This window comes from Tenebrio molitor, chromosome 1 (genome assembly GCF_963966145.1).
Source record: "Tenebrio molitor chromosome 1, icTenMoli1.1, whole genome shotgun sequence".
Classification (NCBI taxonomy): Eukaryota; Metazoa; Arthropoda; class Insecta; order Coleoptera; family Tenebrionidae; genus Tenebrio; species Tenebrio molitor.
The window spans coordinates 28,650,241-28,672,343 of record NC_091046.1 but is presented as its reverse complement, the minus strand read 5'-3'; the positions used below and the strand labels follow the sequence as shown (position 1 = coordinate 28,672,343).

General features: G+C 31.9%; 1 protein-coding gene across 4 annotated transcripts in view; it reads left to right on the top strand.

Annotated features, from left to right (window-relative positions):
• Positions 1-3,884: 3,884 nt before the first annotated feature.
• Positions 3,885-22,103, top strand: part of LOC138124311 (lachesin-like) — a 67,451-nt gene continuing 49,232 nt past the window's right edge. For 2 of the 4 annotated variants that reach the window (XM_069039567.1, XM_069039425.1), the window contains exon 1: positions 3,886-4,122. In XM_069039567.1, coding sequence (XP_068895668.1) covers positions 4,077-4,122 — 46 coding nt within the window. In that variant the 5' untranslated portion in view covers positions 3,886-4,076. Of the gene's footprint in view, positions 4,123-22,103 lie in introns of all 4 variants that reach the window. The other 2 variants (XM_069039497.1, XM_069039362.1) reach the window with 2 other exon arrangements.

The following is a 22,103-nucleotide window of genomic DNA, read 5'->3' as shown; positions in this document are numbered from 1 at the left end:
CCTTGCGACATTCCTGTCAATTATTAACGTGAAGTGCTTTGAAAGTAGCCCGTTATTGTTATATTCCAGTAAAATGGATCGTAATGGACGAGTTCAAAGAAACCTTTCCCCGGAAAAATGTGCGGTGGTGGTGGTATTCTCCGAAGAAGTCGAATCTCAACAATCCATTGCTCGACGGTTGGGGGTGACTCAATCTACCATTTCAAGGGTTCAAAATTGATTTAGAGAGACAGGTGCCAATACGAGAAGGTTGGGTCAAGGTAGAAAACACAGCTCAAGGCAGATTTTTGCGCCAACAAACTTTGAGAGAATGATTTGTAACAAGTTGTAGCTTCAGGCAAGACTTTTCCCCGGAGGTACAATATTCAAATTAGCCAAAATACAATTAGGCGAAGATTGACAGCATCATCTGCTGCCGTTTGTATCCGCAACGGGTCCTTTTTTAACCGCAGGCCACCGCATAAGGCGACTAGACTTTGTTCAAGAACACCTAAATTGGCAACAAACTAATTGGGCTAAGGTATTATTCAGCGATGAATCTAGGTTTTGTCGATTTTCTAATGACAGGCGTATGAAAGTCTACAGATGTCCTGGAAAACGATTTGCCTAGTGCAATCTTGTCGGAACCGCTAGTTTTGGTGGAGGCTCAGTTATGGTTTGGGGATTGTTGATCAGTGTTGGTCAGTATCGCGCTATGGTCTGTTTACCCTTTGCTAGAAATCCCAAAAGGTACAGGACGCGTGGGCGCAAATGAGGGATTAAGGTAATAAAATGCAAGGTGGCTCGGTGGCCGCATGGCTGTCGGAGAAAGTACTCCGAGGTCGCGTTCCAGATGCTAGTGGGTTCGAATCCCACCGAAGGGGGAGGATTTTTTCGAAGAAAGGAACCTCCGCCGGGCCATGGATGTGTGTGTATGTCTCCTCGGGGCTGACGGTAGGGTGGTGGAAGGAAGAAAAATATATGGATCTCTTTGTTACACTAAATGTGGCAACATTTAAAAACAATCTATGTTTTTATCCCAATAGTTTGTAAATATTTTTGTTGTGTCCATGGAAATAAGAAAAAAAAATCAAAGCCATGTTGCCATACGTCATTTGAAGTAAAACAAGGGTAAAACCAACATAAAATCACTTTTTGGAAATGCTGGAAATAATGAAGTAAATAGTGCAAACCTGATCACAATCATTCAGAATTATGTATTATAGAATTGGCTAGTAAAAAACAAATAATCAAAATCTTTTTTAATACTTATTTGAAATAAACGAGATCAAAGCTGCACATTTTAAGCCTCCATATCTTCAAATCTAAAAGATATATAATTTTTAAATTATTTTTCTCATAATTTTCTAACATGAGTTGACATTGCCCCACTGAGTTGTTCCGCGAATTTTGGGGCAATGCTTTGGCTGGTTTGCTGCCTCACTGCGTTCGGCAGCCAATCTACCAGCCGCAGCACATAAAACTTCATTTTTGCTCCTCATAACATAATATACTATTTTCACTGAAACATTTAGGACAAATTTGATGTCATTGAAATCATGAAAGCATCACCGATTTTTGAAATAAATGAAATTTTATATTAAAGTGCAAAATTTAGCTATGATTTATTATTAAATTGGGCGGTCATTTCCACAAAAGAGGTCGACGTGGGTTATTTATGGTACCCTTTAGGGACTAAAGAATTACTAGAAACTGACAATACAATTTTGTGACATTTCTAAGTCTTTTGTTTCCGCCATCAAATATGAAAATATCTTTTTTCACTACTAGTCTTAGAAGGCGTCATTATTGACTCTCGAACTGAACCCAGAAGTAGAATTTCTCTCCTACTAGTTAATAATTTTTCATTATTAACCAGTGGTCACCTAGCAACGAAAGATTTTCTTTGATTTGATTGGTTAACGTAGACAGACAATTTCCATAGCAACCGTTGAAAAATGAGAACTCGGATCGTCGCATCGGACAAAATAATTTAATTAATAATAATTATTAGAAAGGGTTTTAACGTATCTAGTAGTGAAAAAAATAATACCTATATACACCACGGTAGAGAAGACAATTTTAAGCCTCGCTTCTTTATTCCCTTTACTACCTCGGCTTAAAAATAGTATATTATACGCCAAGGTAGAGAAGACATTTTTTTAAGCCGAGGTAGTTAGAATAAAGAAGCGAGGCTTAAAATTGTCTTCTCTAGCGTGGTTTATATACTATTTTTTTCACTACTAGATCCGTTAAAACCCTTTCTAATAATAATTATTAATTAAATTTGTTTGTCCGATGCGACGATCCGAGTTCTCATTTTTCAACGGTTGCTATGAAAATTGAAAATCGTCTGTCTACGTTAACCAATAAAATCAAAGAAAATCTTTCGTTGCTAGGTGACGGCTGTTCATTATTGACCTTGGTTAATAATGAAAATTATTATTAACCAAGGGAGAGAAATTCTACTTCTGGGGTCGGTTCGAGAGTCAATAATGACGCCTTCTGAGACTAGTAGTGAAAAAAATGTCTTCTCTACCTTGGTGTATAATTACTATTAATAGACAATTTACCAAAAAAATTTTATTTGCAAAAAATAGTCTGAACATTACTTTAATAACGATAGATTCATTATTTTTATGTTATAACAAGGTTCTTTACTTCAGTAAAAATTAAATGAAACGTTTAAAATAGCCTCCACAGGCAGCTAAGCAATTACACAATCATTACTCTCGTGTCAAAAATAAATTATCCCTAGGATTTAGGGATATTCGTTACTAAGTTGCGATAAATTTGGTTAGGTTGGAGGCTATGTGGTTTCTGGTGACAAACAAAAGATATCCCAAAAATGTAAGGCAGCAAATCAATTGTAACAGTTGCAAATGACTAATTTCTCGCTAAGTGATAGATGATTTTTCGTTTCACAATCAATTTTGGTTACTGGCGGCATATTTATTTGGATTTAATCTCTCAATTCAAAGTAACCAACCTTAGGCATTCAAAATTACTTTTGAAAATTCTGTTACACACAACATGAAAAACGTTATTTCCCTAAAAGTTCAAATTCTAGGGAGTAATTTATTTTTGACACGAGAGTACATATCAAATTTACAAATTTCAAGTGAAATTTTAGCCTACTGAAAAATTAAAATTGAAGCAAACGCACTTCAAAAAACGTCTTTTTGCTAGCTTATTTCTTGCTACTGCCCTTTTGGTTATTAAATTGAAATTGTTTCAATACATTATCACATCCCACAACTTTACTACAAAACTGGGTTGAATATTTTCATGAGGACAAAAGTTAACAGGGGGTTGAAAAATTAACATGTAAAACCCTATGGCCAGTTAAAAAAAACTCACTGTATATATTTTGCACATTATAAAAGTTATTTACATAAATGTAATGAGAAAGGTAAATATATTGTGTATTACGTTAAAAGATTTGTTGAGAAGATTCCATCCTGAAAGTTCTATATGTATCTCATGTTTAATTTTAATTTTAATGTTTATAACATGATGTATATGGAACAATAATGTTTTTTCTTTATTTTAATACGTTTCTTTGAAATCTAAGAGTAAATTATTGCTATAAAAACACGTATTCTTTCGTGGTCCATCAACCATAAGGACGGTAACAACCTGGACTGAATCACTGTTAAATTTAGCTTCTGTTGGTTATGCAGTACGTGCGCTGATTTCACGTTAACAGATTGTGCAAATTCTTTACGTGACTAATGACAAAAAAATAGCGATAAGGTGAAAGAACAATACGATGTATAAAAACTGTAAGTACAATAAACACTTTCTGATGGGAGTCGAAGACATGTATTTCGCCGTCGCTTCGGAGTAACCGAAAGTTTCATCTTGTTGTGTTACGTGATTTCTACGCGCGTGCGTATCTTTTAAAAATACACTGGGCTGTTGTCCCGCGATCCCGCGAATGTTACGGACTCCAAGCAAGTGTGTTGCGTGGTGAAGTGCGGTAGAATGAAATAAAAAGAGTAAAAGTACGGACCGGCGTGTTATTGTCAACGTAGTTTAAGGACTGTTCGTTTTTGTTTACTGTTCTCATTGATTAATTTGCGGCTAGCAGAAGAATGGAAACGAAGATTTTGGCGTTTACCTTTGTACTTCTTTATACCGGTAAGAATTTCTCAACACAGCAGCCTATAATATTTACCTGCTCAGTGACCACATAAAGTGTTTCATTTAAAAGTGCGACCAAGAAACTCTTCGGGCATTGACTGCACCGTTTTGTTTTCTTATTAATTTAATATTATCTGTAACTCGCATAGGAACAGTTTTGAAACACAATACATTTTAAAGTTGCCAATTTTATTGTGTGTCGGTTCATTAGTAGGTATCTTTTTAAATTTTAAAAGCTGAAGACATATGCTAACAATTAACCCTCGGAAGGGGTTACGTGGTGCATTACGGTTCACTGTAGGATCTAGGATCTACAGCTTGGAGAGCGTTATAATTTTAGCTAGCTGGTAGATATTGTACGATGAATGTGAGGATAAATATATTTTTCGACCATTTAATTGGTAAAAACAATTTTTTTTAATTAACGGAGTTTTAGTGTTAAATATTTGACGATTTTAACGTACATTTTTCATGTGATTTATTTTGTTTTTAATTTTTTAAATTTAACAGTCCAAGATATTATATATTTATTTTGAGTACATACTAGGACTACTAGGTACATATTTGTCTATTGAACATCAATCGCAACAACATGATATTCTACTAATTTTGTTTAAGTTAAATGAAACGATAGCTTCAGTCTATAAAACGGATAAACACTAAAATAGTTTGCGTAACAAAATGCAATAAAAGATGAACTTTCTAGGTTATGTTTATGTTACATTTCACTTTTGGATTGCGTGAAGAAGAAAGATTGATGTCACTTGTGAGTTTCGTTTATATTTACAAGCTACATTCCCACATTGGTGGCTTCACTTTTTGTAATTTATTTTTATATACTCTCATGAATCACTGCATATTTTAAAACAACCAAATTGGTGCAAGTCAGTTGATATTCGGAAGTACATAAGTTCATATAATTTTTTTTTTAATGAAAGATACTTTCAATATGAACGGGCAGGTTTTGGGCGTTTCGTTAATTGGGTTACAGCTTCGTTTTTAAATGGAACAACTTGGTGTATTTTAGTTAGAACGGTAGGTACGTATTAATGATAACAAAAAAAACGACATTAAGAATTTGTTTTGAATATATAAAAAATACAATAAAAACAGAACATTCCATTGTGAGTAATTCTTAATTAAAGTTTCAAGTTAAATTATTGTTTTCAGAGAGTATTGAATAACACTAGTAGCAGCTGTAGAAAATTATTTAATAACCTAACCAACGATCCATGAATTTCACAATGTGTTAAATCAAAGTCATAACCAGTAAATTTAGGCAAAGTAAACAGAATCAATAGTGTAGGGAGTAAAAATTTTTGTGACGCTAAATCAACTCGATTGCATGTTGAAATAGATTAAGTTGGAAGGGTACTTCGTTACTGACACCATATTATTGTCAGAAGAAGTAAAAATGCAAAGGGGTAATTTAATTTCCTTATGAACGAACGTTATCGTGTTTTCGTTGACCTAATATAGGTAGCCCTCTAAAGAAATTCCATTGGTAACGTTTGAATGGGTGTGCTTTTGATGTAATAGTGCTCTGCTGGTTATCTCCCTACTTAAAATTATTTTTATCCGGAATATGAAGTTTCAATGAGCCTCTATTATGTGGAATAGCTTTGTCTTATCTCAAAAGAATTTTATTTATAAATAAACTATGATATATGAGCTTCATCAATGTAAACAGATATTTCTTTATTATTGAATGGTGAATTTTATGTGATTAATTTTTTGAAGCTGATTGAATGTTTGTTGAGTTCGTCCTAACATTGTAGTTAATTCATAATTTAATATTTTTTTGAGGCTGCTTATTTAAAATAAATTATAGATGTCAACGAGGCATAGCTAATAGAATACATCTTGCTCTGGAAAGACATATTATGAATAAAATTAAAATAAATTAGACTTTAATTGTGTTGTTGCTGGGTATAAAATGGAATGGGGGCTCATTAAAATGCATGGTAACAAATTTGAGGAAGGGGTTTTTGATATCACTGAATTTAAGGTCAACCAATTTTTTTAATGTCCTTGTGCAAATAAAAAAATATTTTCATTTATTTTCATATCATGAAAGCATTTAGTACGCTTGGCATTTATTATTGACTTTCTCCGCTATTTGGTTTGGTTTACGTTACAATAGATTTTATTGATTGAGTCATATCCTTTTTCGTTACGCTTCTAGTAACACTCGACGAAGCCGGGCACCTCATGTGCCCAGCCCTCTTCATGTAGTTTTGAAAAATATTTACCTAATAAAATGTTTTTCTGAATACATATACATTTGTAAAAAAAATAATTCTTTAAATTTTCATGAAAGTTGAAATGAGTTAATTTGTTAATTGCATTGTTTAATTAACTCATACCACATTTTAATACAACCAATTAAAATGTTAGTTACATAAAAATGTAACTTGATCATTTTAATTCGTCACTGTGGGATATTTTGGTGCCTCAATAAACATTTTTTTAAATATACATTTTATTTGGTAAACAATTTTCGCACTAATATTCTAATTGTTTGTAGTAAACCTTCTTCCTGAAGATTATAGATAAAAGTTTGCTTTACTAATTTTTTATACAGTTATTGCGTTTGAATAATCATGTTTATGTGGTTGGTTAAATAGGTATGTTAATTGATTTCACTAAATCGAAATCATTCAAATAAATTGTCATTAGAAGCCCCTATTGTAAATGGTTTAATGAATGGTGAGTGGCGCAAGGGACGGTAGAGTGGATATTTCGTTGACTTTTTGAATTAAGGCAGTAAGGTGACGTCATTTTGGGTGTGTTTGAGAATATATGGACGTCGTTAAAATCGATCGAAAATTCTGTATTTAGCTGCTACAGCTTCCCGCAATCATTTCTTGACAGTTATTTTACGAGAAATTGTAAGTACATATGTATTAATGTTAAATTTTTTGTACTTTTGATCGTTTTAAACTGTCTTCGACGTACATATTTGCTTATCGTCACATGGCCATTAACCATTATAATTAAGTAACTCCAAAATGCCGATTTTGTTTGTCCTGTGTCTCTTAAATCATTACTAACAATTTGATATCTATAGTAATTTTGTCAGAAACTTGTTTGGCATATATCTATGTATATAGGTAGTATTGGAATTTTAAACATAAAGAAATATTTAATGCAAAAAATAAATATTTTAAGATGCCTACTCTTGACAAAAAGTTTATTACACATGTAGTAATACGTATGTTGAGTGTCACTGTACATTTACAGAAATCATGAAACATTTAGTGTAATAATAATTGAGTTTTGTAGTTGCAGTAGATATTACGGTGACTATAAACTATTTACAGTTGCGGAATTAAAATTTCGGGCACTATTTTTCTGTCACTTCAAGAAAATCTCTGTAAAGCACCTTCTACTGTCATCATGACTGACATCGCTTTGATATGTTGCCTACCCGTTATTATGCCACAAATGACAATTTTTGAATGCCAAAAAGACAAAAACATGACAAGAGTAAAAAATAAGGTTATTAACGTAAAGGTTGTTTTAGAGTTTATATCATGACATTGACAATAGTGCCCGAAATTTTAATTCCGCAACTGTACCTACTCGTTCCGGACTTTTTTAGAGAAAAAAAGTTAAAGTTTTTTTAAATTTAATTCCAATAACGTTAATAAACGTTAAAAAGTAACATTTCTGATGATATTAACATAATTTGAAAATTCTACATCTTTAGGTAGTATTTTTTGACAGGTAATATTTTGTAGTTTCTTGGGAATAAATTCGAAAATAATTTGCCGGAAGAAAATTCGTTTTAAATAATATCTTCCATGTGACAAGATAATTAATCTGTTGTTAGTTACTTCGGCACCCGGTTTTCACTTAAATAGCATTGACATATTGATTGGTTGGCCTTAACCCAATCTAACGCCTATTTTATGAAAAGATCATTTATTAGAGCTTTTATTATGCCGTTGCCACACGGTTTATTGTGGACATTGGGATTAAAAGAGAAAATTGTTAAGTAAAAAATGTATGCACATTAATTTTACTGGAACAGCGTAATGAAACGAGTACGTAAATACGAAAAAATAAACGATTTTTACTGTGGAAAATGTTTAATAATATTTTATAGCAAAACAGTAAAGATGTAACATAAAATTTCTTTAATAGAAAAGGAAATGAATGAAACCTGTTACGGATATGCAGCCTTCTTCTTTTAAACAAAATAATAAAAGAAATACATAGTTAATGTCCAATTTTCATCTATCATAATATGTATAAAAAAGAGGTGTTATGTTAAAGGTGGCATCATTTAAGAAAATGAAATGGAACAAACACACTTGTTTCTTTTATACTTTTGACGTAAACTATATCATGCAAACCGCCTGCGTAGTATTCTCTAAGATTTTAGATTTTTGCTTGAATATTATTAAGAATTTAGCAATTTCAACACCTGCTTTAATTATTATTTTTAGTTAATTAATGATATTTTATTAGGTGCAGATCGTTCTGAAACTGTTAGACTCTGTCAATACTCCACCAAACTCATTTTGTGTGCATTTTTGTTTTTGCTTTAAACATCATTATCTGAAAAACTGTCGATGACGTCTTAATGTGAAATCAAAAACGATCGAATAATGACAATGATCTGAAAAGGCGCGTTTTAAAAAAAATAACATAAATCTGTCCTATAGGAGTATTAAAAAATTCGACTACATATTTCGATTTTATAAAATTGGCTTGACTTAACACTCGCACTGCATTATCGTAAAATTTGTTACATTATGCTGAAGCTGAAGCTGAAATAGTGTTGCAAAATGTCCGGTCATTTATTTTTTGTGACGTGACCGTCCAATGTGACCGAGAAATGACCAGTCACTTACTGGTCCTTTATAGAATAACTTTAGAGTGACGTCATTTTATTGGTCTCATCAAGAGCTTTAATTCGATATATTAATATTAATAAATACACAACAGAAAAATAAAAAATATCCAAACTGTGTTACGAATATGAGAATTATGAATAATTTCATGACTTTTTTTAATTATAAATGTTTTTTTATAAATAGAGCTAAACAGTAAAACACAATTAACAAACCTGTAAGACGAAAAACAAAAAAAGTATAATGTTATATTGTCCATTGGGCGCACATTCATAAATGTCCGGACATTTATCAATATGACATGTCCGATAAATGACCATGAGCAGTCATTTATTGGACGGACATTTAAATAACCGACAACACTATGCTGAAATAATGAGTAAATTAGTCAGGTGTGTTGTCAATAAGGCGAGGTGTTTTTAAATTCATTTAAATAGTGAATGATACCGAAAAAAGGAAATAAAAGACAAATTGTGCAAAATTTCCACTTCATAAAATGCGAAAAAATCTGAATTACTGAATAAATTATCTATTCCATTAATAACTCTCTTGAAAATGCTTTCTACAGGCATACCCTTCATTCTACAATTTAGGTCAATATGACAAAATTTATTAGGTTGGTAATGGTAATCCTGGTACCATCTAAATGTAAAAAGAATGTTTGAAATATGTTTTAATTTCAACTTGAGTCCATGCGTATTAAGTTATTCGACAGTTGACATTTTTCTCCACTTGAATTTTCAGAGTGGATGCATATAATCGGACTATTATAAAAGAATATTCAAAGATTATATTATGCATTCAGTGGTAAACTCAAATGCAACAGTAATTAAAATAAGGAATTTTTATAGTGAATGTTTGTTTTAGTGGTACCCACAGATTAGGACTCTACAGATACCCAAACACTACACATTGAACTGAAATCAATAATTATAATAATTAAATATCATATAGTTTTTTTCATTATTAGGCTTTTTCTAAATTTAGGAAGTAGGCTATTCAAATATGTATCTAATACAGTGTGGAACAAAATGATTGTCATCTAGTTTGCTTTGGAATTTTTGCACATTCCTGCACCGCTCTTTTTTTTTTTTTTAAGTGCTAAACTACATATGTATTAGTTCTGTCAAAATTGAGTTAACAAACGTTGGTGGTCACTTTCAACACTAGCTGTGACTTGCTTTTGTTAGCTCCTTTTTAATTTCCTTTTCAATTTCAATCTCAACTTTGCATTCATATCATCCCTTCGCAGTAAATCATGTTTGGAATTTGGAAACATATTTTGAGGTTAGGCCTTCTTTTTTTTTGTAGAGCGGCATTTCGTATTTTTATAAAGGTAATGCAAACGTAACTAGATAACAATCATTTTGTTCCACACTGTATTTATGTTTTAATAATTTACTTATTCAAATTGTGAAATGAAGGCAAATGCATGAAATTTTTCTTTTTCTGTTGGCATGACCTTCACAGCAAGTTGGGGGAGAGGTAAGAGGGTGTGCGTTCAATGAATGTTAATAATTAAGATTCTATCAAAAATTGCCATTGTTTAGCAAGCATAAATGTTTACCTACAACCTTACGTAATTTAGTAAATATGTTGTATGTACGAGTATATCATTTTGGAGGTGACACCAAGGGCTTCAGTGAATTTTCATCACATTCTCAAGTAGCAAATATGTACCTGAAAAAAACTATGTATACTAAAATTTTACTAAACTAAAACCACTGGAGTGTAAGGTAAATAACTAGACAAACTACAATAAAAAAAAGAACTTAATAAGCTTACTTCCAAATTGTATTTGTAGCAATAAATGAAAACACAATTACATATTATATTCTCGTTCTCAAACGGAATTTATGGGAATTCGTGAAAATTACACATTAATTTAAAGCTGAAGGTTAAAGTGAAATTTAGACAGTTTTTATTTTGATAATCAAATTAAGTTAATTAATGGTCAATTTGAACCGCTCCCTTTTAAGCATTTAATTTTAGTTGGCACTAATGACACGATATTATTTTAGACCACTGTATGATTTTATATTTATTTTGACAGATGTTTATTAATTTAAAAATTATTCGATTTAATGGAAAATGCAGCTTTTTTTTAAATTCATTTGCCGTTACTATTTTCAAATGACTGAAGATTTATCAAACAATCATATATTTTAACTGTGTTCTTCGGTGGTATGATAAATAAATCTTTTAAAACTTGAATAATTTTAAAATTATAAAAATTAAAAATAAATTTTGTTATAAAAAATCGTTCCAATCTAACGAACATTTTCGAAGCTGCATTGCGGTATACATTCATTCTCTAAAACTGTAGAAGCGGACGTGGTAATAATGCGAAAATGCTGCACTGCATTCCAAGATCCAGGAGTTTGTCATTATAACCTGCTGCGTATGCTAACCCTAACAGGTATTCGAGGCCACACTTTTAATAATTTGCCTGCCATAGAACTACTTAATCGGCCTCATTCATATTTATTAAACATATACAAAGAATATATTAAAAAATAGAAAAAATCCTTTGCAGACGACACAGGAAGAAGTATGTATAGTTTGTCCAGCGAGAGATTGGTTAACATAATAAAAATCACTAAATTCTACGTAGAGAAAGTAGTACCTAGCGCACGTAAAATTTGAAATATATCTTTCAAGCAGTAACATTTTTGCCCTGAAATTATGCCCTAATTAGTGTATTCTAGTGCATTATGTAGTGTTGTGTTAATTTAATACAATTTAAATTAAAATTTCCCAATCTCTCGATGCACGAAGCATACATATTAGAATCGCAAATACGTATATGTATAAATATTGTAAAAACTAATATTGGTATTATTATTATTATTTATTATTTTTCTTAACCCTCCACCACCTAGCGGCACGGCAATTTTGCCGGAGTACATACACTATTACGGATAATACTATCAAGTAATAGTGCAGTGCTTATCAACATAATTACCGGCGTCTCGCCTCCACATTTTGACTTTTTTGTGTTTTATGTTCTGTGTCATGTTAAGGAATTTCCTTACGATATGACATGAGTATAATAATACACCCTTGTTGAATTTCAACTACCAATGTGTTCTCTAAGTCCAAAATTTTTAAATTTTTAAAAAGAGATTGCGGTACTATTCCCGTTGCTGAAATTATAAGTGATAAAATCGATTTTTTTAGATTTCTCATAGCAACGGAGAGTTCTAAATATTTATTAATTTTTGTGTTATATGTCTGTGTTATATTGTGTGAATTTGGAACAGCTATATCTAAAAGATATGCTTGCTTTTGTTGTTTATTTAAAATAATAATGTCTGGTCTGTTATGCTGAATATGAATGTCAGTTAAAAGTGTACGATCAAAATATAATTTGTAATTGTCATTTTCCAAACAACTTTCTGGTTTATAAATATAATGTGGTTGTGTATTCTTTAATAAGTTGAATTTAACTGCTAAATTCATGTGTATTATTTTAGCGAATATATCATGACGTTTCTTATATTCGCTTTGAGCCAAAACGGTGCAAGAAGAAATGATGTGTTCAATGGTTTCCCCTTCAGTTCCACAAATCCTACATTTATCAATGATCGACCGCATATTTATTATAAAATGTTGTTACACAGTCTAGGACTGGTTTACAAATCTATGAGGGGCATGATGACCAACTCAGTAGACCGGGACCAATGGCTTAACGTGACTTCCGAATCACGAGATAGAATATAGCCTTTTTTTTTTTTTATTATTTTAAATTTCGCCCTGGATCGGAATCGAACCCGCGACCCTCGCGTCCCTGAGCCGAAACGGACTCCCTTAGGCTATATTCTGCCTATAACATGGTACTCTACAAGGAAACACGGGACGAGCCAAGGCGGAAAAACAAAGGAATAGCATCACGTGTATAATGCTAATTGTAAATCTTCTAACGTTTGCATGCTTTTGCTGGAAACACACTCGGCAACACGTTCTCAGGAAGCTTTTTCCGGTTACAACTTGGCTACATATTTTATCTATAATAAATTTTATTGAATTAATGCAAAGAGGTCGGACTCTAGTCATAAATTTACACACAATATTTTCGTGATTCGTGGAATAAATAATTTTCGGGAATCTGTTGGCGTGTTCATTTTTTAAATACTACACCCTCTCAATAAAGTATTAGTAATTAAAGCGGAAATTTTCACCAGACCGTAATTGAAGGAGTGGCCCATTTATATACCGTGACATAGTCCTAAAGCCCAAGCACATTTCACAACTGGCTTTCTAACAATTAATTGAGAATTTATTCTGCTAGGATACTTGCATAAAATCGTTTGTAAGTACATACATAAGTACTATGGCGAGCATGGAATTTCGGGCAGCAATTTACATGTCATTTAAAAAAACCCAATGTAGTCTAAGCTTTATTGTCATAAATGTCATAATAATTAATTTTGACGGAACTTCAAAATAAACTGTCACAGTTATGCACAATTATTTTACATTTTAGTTATTGATTTCCAAAGTTTAATAAAAAAGACGGTTTAGTTCTCAGAAAATCACATCTAAGCACTTGCAGCTTTTCAGAATTGATGAATGCAATTTGCAAAATGATATGAGACAATAGTTGATATTAAAATGAGGTATTAATACGTCTAGCACCTAAAGCCTATTTCACATTCACATATCAGTCAAATTTCAAGTCTGCCCGAAATTCCGTGCTCCCAATAATAGTACGCCATTTTTAATGTGATTTTTGATGCTATTTCCAATGTAGCTACATAATATGTACACTCGATTACAAAATCCGTCCCGAGCTTTAGAGCTTCCAGGGCTTACTAGATTTTAGCACAGTAAACTTTCTACGGTTATGCTTCTTATCAATTCTGAAATCATTTGTTATTTAGTTCAGTGATGTACGATGTATATCTCATGTTTTCAAAAAGTATTAAAAATTATTTTTCAATTAATGGAAACATTAATCTGAATTTATAGATTTTAAATCGCTGTCAACGCAACATATCTATGTAAATTAGGTTGTCAGTGTCATTTAGATTTGAATAACTTATTTGACAAATTGAGATCAAGATTTTGTTCGCCTGTAGGTATTGCTGTAACTCATACATAAATATGTGGTCAAATGATAAGTCAAAAATAATTAAATAATTAATAATTAATAATTAATAATTAATTAATAATTCAATAATTAGCGGTTTACAATCGATCATTGATAAATGTAGGATTTGCGGAACTGGAGGGGAAACCATTGAACACATAATTTCTTCTTGCACCGTTTTGGCTCAAAGCAAATATAAAAAACGTCATGATAAATTCGCAAAAATTATACACATGAATTTAGCAGTTAAATTCAATTTATTAAAGGATACACAACCACATTACATTTATAAACCAGAAAGTTGTTTAGAAAATGACAATTACAAATTATATTTTGATCGCACAGTTTTAACTGACATTCACATTCAGCATAACAGACCAGGCATTATTATTTTAAATAAACAACAAAAGCAAGCATATCTTTTAGATATAGCTGTTCCAAATTCACACAATATAACACAGACATATAATACAAAAATTAATAAATATTTAGAACTCTCCGTTGCTATGAGAAATCTTTGGTGTTTAGAAAAAATTTCGATTTTACCATTTATAATTTCAGCAACAGGAATAGTACCGCAATCTCTTTTTAAAAATTTAAAAATTTTGGACTTAGAGAACACATTGGTGGTTGAAATTCAAAAAGGTATATTATTATACTCATGTCACATCGTGAGGAAATTCCTTAACAGTGACACAGAACATAAAACACAAAAAAGTCAAAATGTGGAGGCGAGACGCCGGTAATTATGTTGATAAGCACTGCACTATTACTTGATAGTATTATCCGTAATAGTGTATGTACTCCGGCAAAATTGCCGTGCCGCCGGGTGGAGGTGGGATACGATTAAAAAAATTGATTAAAAAAATAACATAGCGATATATGAAGTTTTATGTAAAATAACATAATTACATACCATTTTTTATTTACAATGCAAAAATTTCCGACAATAATGCCGAATCTGGAAAAGTGCCCCGAATGCTTGCAGCGTTTCCACGTTGAATGGCAAGGGAAATCCTCTCCAAAAAGAATTTCTTTGATTTTGAATCGCCTGATTCCGCGATAAGTCGGTTTCCGATGACATTAATGAAATCGATGGTTTCTTTGCACCAAGGGCCTAAGGTTGCAAAGGCTAAACCTTTAAATATGTAGTTTGACGAAATAATTGAACTATATTTGCTATGCTTGCGTTTGCAAGCCATTAAAATAGCGATTAAAATATCAATAAAAATGTATCCTTTCTTAGCTATTGAAACTGACGCATTCAACGCACATTGCAGTTTTATAGATCATTGTTGCCTGGAGTATAATGTTCGGTGGAATTTCTCAGTATGACTCATGTTCAGATTTTTGGTGGAGCTGCATATACAGGATGTCACAGCTAAGACTTTCGAGCCTAATGTCTCGGTTGTTTGCCAACGGATTTTTATGAAATTTAAAATTCAGATATTTTAGATCGTGAAGGTTCGATTAGTAATAATAAAATTACTTCAAATTAAAAAATGTAATTTTAACACATGTTTTCTTTATCTAAAATTATGCGCGATTATTATTAGATTGTTAAACATTAAAAAATAGGGGTCTACACAAACAATTAAGTAAATCACTTGTCCGATTCAACGAAAAGATTAGATTTTGTCGTTAAAAATTTAATGTAAAATTTGAAGGTATAGAGCATTCATTTTAAATGTTGGGTTTTGTAATAAAACTTGCCTGCTTTGACACTTGTCCGAAACTCAGTGAATCTAAAACTGTGTTCAATATATTCGGGTCCAAAATTAAAGAATGGTGGGATCGAGATCAACTTTTAGAAGACCAAGTGGAACCATTAATATTTGTTTGGTCTCTGATCTCTCTAATGATGAACGTAAGTTTCTTTCATCCACTGTACTATACGGTTCAACTATCTTCAAATTGGCTGCAAATCGATGTGGATATTGTCACCCTTATTCGCCGTTGGTCATCATTCTGGCATTTGGGTATCGATTTAGCTGATAAGTGATAATTTTCTCATACACAATTTATGATTTATGAAAAGCACGTTCATATGAAATGTTCAAAGTCTCCGATATTTGTTTTACGATGATTTATTGATCTTCCAAAATGATATCACGGATAAAATTGACTTTTTCTCTTTAATTTGTTTTTACTCCTCTTAAACGCTAAAACCCAGTTGTTTCGGGCACAACAAAAAGGACATTGAACTGCTAATATGTATTATCAACATGTAATCAAAATATATTTTTTTTAAATACATACATAATTCGAAAACGACTGGGCCTTTTAGCGTTAAACTTTGCGCCTGCGCCTATCAATGTTTAAACTTAATTGGCCATGATAACGGCATCGCTTTTGTTTATTACAAGTGACTTTTGTTTATTACAAATTACTAAGGTTAATTAATTATCAATACCCTTCCTATGGGGGTACGAGGTACAGTTTCCTCTTTTATGCAATGCAACGTTTCTTACTTATTTCGACACACATACACCGTGAATATTTGAAAGTTATTAATATGATTGTAATTGTCCTAAATAAAAGTGCTTGTGTTTGTATTATGTAAGAAAATATCTTAGTAAAATAGTAACATTAACCTTTGACCTGAAAAATAACCAGTTTCGTTAGCAGCGTTTTAATCAATGAAACGGAATAGCATCACGATCCTTTAATGAGTGTGTTGTATTTATTTATTCATAATGATAATCTTGTGACTCGTAAAATGTGGTTAGGATATCTTCGGAAAGTTTTCATTCATACATATTTATATTATAGAGGTGTTGTCAATCTTCCCAACAGGAACCGATAATTTCCACACTGTATGTGTGCAGTGTTGTAATTTTAATATTTTAAGAGAGTGACTTTCATCAAATATATGCATACCTATACATATATGTATTGAGACATTCAACTTTGTCCATTCAAAACTGTACCAATTGATTAGTTTTTAGGGTCGATAACACTGATATTAACAGTAGGGAACAAGATAGTCAAAAGCAAGAAAAAGTTTACTCTGATTTTGATTTAATATATGTATCAACACATTGTAGGTAGGTATTAAACGTATACATTATGAATTACGTTGTTACGTACTTCATTCTGCTAATCGCAGTCACATAAAATTGTTGCAAATTTATTTTTCTTAATTTAGAGAAGGATTTAATGAAGGAAAACATTCGTTTACTCTCCCTAACACAGGTGCTGTTGTTGGGCTTATTCGCGTAAGAAATCTATAAACAGATAAGTGAAGTGTTGGTCTTCTTAATCTGAAATGGTTAAAGACTGTCTGCAAATTTTAAACTTCACACAGAATCTTGTAAACATGCATTACGCGCCTGATACCCCAAAATTTTGCACAATGAATTGGGTTGACCACAGGGTCATTATAAATTATTATCCCATCGCAGTAGGCATTGGTGACGTAGTTGAATGTGCCGCAAGCACCATAACATGAGTGAGACTAGAGATAGGTGCCGCTACCGGCGGTACTGGAAATTTGTGTGGGTTTTCAACGCCAACTGCGATGGGACAATCATTTATAATGACCCTGTATAATAAGACTAAGAGCAGATCGAAGTGAATTCGACATCTGATTTTTGGAGTAAATTTTGCTGTTATTAACCAGAATTCCTATGTACTCGTATTTCTTGAAATATTTGTTGCTTTGGTTGAAACTTTGGTATATCACTATAATTTAACTCAAAACGCCTAAATATGGAGTGGAAAGATTCACCATCTCTTCGAATATTTTAGAACAAGTTGTGACCACATTTTTTGAGTTTAAAAACTTACGTTATGCTATCAAAAAGAAGAATATTGAGTACGCCAACTTTAGAACTTTGGTCGTCCTGGGGCTACCCTAGCTATAGGAGAAAACAGGTCGCAGATGAATTCTTTTTAGACGCGTGACTAAATTATTTTTCGGCCTCCCAATCTGGGAAATATAGCGTTACCTTACACTTTAGGTCAAGGGAGGTGCGATTTCCCGTACAATGTCAAAAATTTCTAGTGGAATGTGGGAAAAATCTAGTGGAGTACGGGAAAAATGTGCGGACACCGTTGATTTATTCTTTTCACAGTTAATTTAAAATTAAAGTGTCCATACGTTACTTTAACTTGGTATAAAAAAACACATTTCCCTGTATAATTTTTCCGATAAATGTGTTTGTTTAATTTATATCGATCGAAAAAGAAAATAATCGTAACAGGGAAAATACAACCTATTGGGTTGGCAGCTGTATATGTCAAAAAGTTTGACAATTGTCAGGTATATCATAAATATCTGCAAAATTGCACAATAAAACTAAACCACAGAAGTTGATATATGGTTTTGTGTGCCTACTTTATCCAGTACTAGCTGTTAGTGCTAAAGTGCAACTGGAAAATAAAAATATACAAAACATTCTAACCCCAAAATCTTGTATTCACCTGAAGAAAGATGATTCGTTTTCACCAGGAAGTAGTGGTTAAGTACAAGACATTTTAATAATTTGCAACATTAACATAATTTATTTTGTAAAATTACAGTTGTAAACATTATTGTTACAATTCTCCACTTTAGAGAACAATGCAGAAACAATTTCGTAACTGTCAGCTTTATTACTTCTGGGTTGAATGTCAATATGTTGTACTGGTGCTTCTCTTACGGTACTGATGATGGAATTCTCAATGTTGGATGGTTACATTGGAAGCAACTGCTAAAAATTCAAGTAGATTAAAGCACTGTATCGAAGTTTGTGACACAACTCACCATTGTTTGAGCTGTAGCTGCAACACAGTACATTTTGTTTTTGATGTTGAAGGAAGGCCATCAGTCATCACGAATCATTTTAGGAACTTCAATCTTGTGTCCATAGGGCAATCAACGTTCAAATATTTGTCAATTTTATTTGAAATTGTTTTAATTGTATTAATATCAATTTAACCTGACTTCCATATATTTCTTCACAGTTTCAACCCAGTTTGGATTGGTAATGGCAAACGATCTACAAATATTGGTTATCAATATAATCAATATCAATATCTTCCAGTTTCAGAGTATATAACTCCTTTCGAAGACAGGCACCACAAACACCTATTAATAAAACTGTCTGTAATAAAATATGGTTTATTAAAAATTTGTGAATTAAAGAATAGTTATTAGATACTTTCTTGAGAAAAAATTGTCCTATGTAACGTTGTTTCGATTTTTGTGGTAATAATTCAGAATTTAGTCCTGCCATTAGTTGTACTGCCTCTGGTGTCACATTTAACTCACTCTATATTATATATTAGACATTTTTTTCACTCGATTAATACACCAAAATCAAATTTTGAAGCACGACCGTGAAAATTTAGCCGGCAAATAATTTGTTAGGAAAAAAACAAATGAGCGGTCACGGTCGTCAAGGAATTGATTCCACAGCATTCGATTTTTTATTGACGTTGTCAAATTTTACAATAAAATTAGTCTTGATTTTTAAAAGATTTAATATTTTGGTCAGCCGAAAAGTCTAATACAAATGTCGTACGGGACGTATTTTCCGGCCCTCCAACTAATCAGGCACTCGGCTGCGCCATCGTGCCCGAAACCAGTTGTCGTGCCGGAAAATTCACATCCCGTACTCTAAAGTAAATAACTATTACATCATGCTACATACACCTTTAAGTATAATTATAATTGAATTCTTAGGGGGTATTTACTACTTAGTATCGTTGCTAACCGTTAATCAAGGATGCATGCCCATAAATTATGTTATTTTTAAGATAAGTATATTTTACCTTCAGAAACTTTAAAATGGTGGTCTAAATAGTGGAAAAATTAGAGCAAGAAAAAATAAAAAATAACTGGGTATAGGCCAATTATCACTGTAGCATTAAAAAATCTAGGCTTTTAATTTAATATCATCATCACCATCGGCAAGGAATAATTGAAAATCCATGATATGTATAAGAATTTAAAGTAACTACAATAATTATTATAGATACATTAAGTAGAGTGAAACATGCTTCAATTGCGTTTACAGTTTTACCAAGAAAGTTTAAATATGTGTATACTCTACATTTCCACTTCTAGTTCGTAATTAAATTGCCTATTCTTCTTTCACTGCCTATACCTATTTTCGAGCCTTGCAACACTTTACTGACGTTGATCTGATTCAAAATATTGCTCCGAAAAGTTCTTAAATGTCTGGTTTTAGTGTGTCAAAAATGACAAAAAACATTATTGCTGCACCAAAATACCAAACTCGCCAAAAATGTGAACTCTTTAATTTTTAAGCCAATGAACTTGATTACGAGTATCGATTGTAGAAGAGATCGTTTGTTATTACAATCATGTCGCCGTCAATGTCACCACTTGGTTAATTTAATATATATTAATATTCCAGAGTTTACTAATATACTTTAAATTGACCAATGCGTTAATTAACCCTACTCCGTCCTATTAAAATGCCGTTGACAAACAAATTATTAGGTAAACTTTAAGTCGATTCAATTCAGACAAGGTGTGCTCTCCCATCTGTAGAACGCTCGGACCCACGGGAGCTGCATTTCTATAAGATGTGGAACCAATCTCCGTGGTTGCCACATCTAGACGCTGGTATTTACCTGTGAGGTAATTATTTTCATGACCACGAAACAATGATGACAACAGTAAGTAAGTGGAATAAGGTGCAAGTAAAAAGATTATTAAATCACATCAGCATCAAAATAGCAAATACTGAAAAATGTTTGATTATTAGATTTTTCCGACAGTAAATTGCTCTTGCGCTTTCATTTTCTATGTCTTTTGTTAATTTGGCCCAAAACTGTTTGTCCTTGTTTGTTACATATTCAGATCATAATGTTGAAAATGCACTGATGTCAGCCTGTGAAATATTTAAAATTAGCTGTTTATACACATACATAATCCAAGGTGCCAGTTTTAAATTATGCAACACTTGAATAACAGTTAAATATAGTACATACATAGTTTCCTAGTGTATACTTAACGGTTTTATGGAGGTTTTTTTTTAGCTCTGATACTGACTACCTGTCCACTACACGAATTAATTTTTGAAAACTGTATGTTCAAATTAAATTGTATGTACCTTTTACTTACTATTGATTATACGCAGATTTGCGCAATTTTCTTTCGTTCACGATTTGAATTTTTCTTTTTGCAAAATGTTCGCCGTAGTGAGAACGCAACGCCTATTGATTTTGGTGCCAATCGGATCAACTGTTTCGAAAAATGACCAATTGTGCACACATTTTGTACTTATGTATAACAATATCGAGTATCGTATAAGGAAGGCCTTCTTAGCAAATTTTTATATATAATATTAGTGTGAAAATTGATTTTGGAAGATGGAACCCATGTATGGTTTTCCATACCGATATTTTTTATTGTGAATGTAATAATAGTATTATAACATCAACTTGTATATAGATAAACTTGATAATCTTACTGTTCAGTTAAGGGCATTTTTGCAGAAAACAGTTTTTATAAACATGTATGTGTATGTATAGGAGGATGATGAGATCATACTCGTCATAATTTTTTTTTTCATTATCTGTTTGCCACAAAAGGCAAACAGTTATTGTTTAAATTGTCACGTTTGATATGAATCATTTTCAATTATAATGAAGTTATAAAATAGTTACAAATGGATTCTTACGATATAGTGGTCATACAGGGCGTCATATAATGCCTGCGTAATGTACACATAAACATCCGATGATTCACTGTATGTGGCTTAAGTGATTCCGATGGGATAATTAATTGCAACGACCTCTACAAAACTATAAATTCAATTAAAAAGCTCTATTAATACCATTTCTCTGTGTAAATAAGATTAGTACGAATATGACAAATAAATTCACTTATTTTCTCAATTTTCAAAAAATTATTTAAAAATTAAAAACTGAAACGAATAATTAGTAATTAATGTGCTTATTTATGGATGATAATGAGCATTTTTTTAATGTAAAGACAGAAAGTTCATATTATCCTTAAAAGTTTAATTGACCAATTGTTAGATTATTCTGTATTCTAGGAAAAAAAA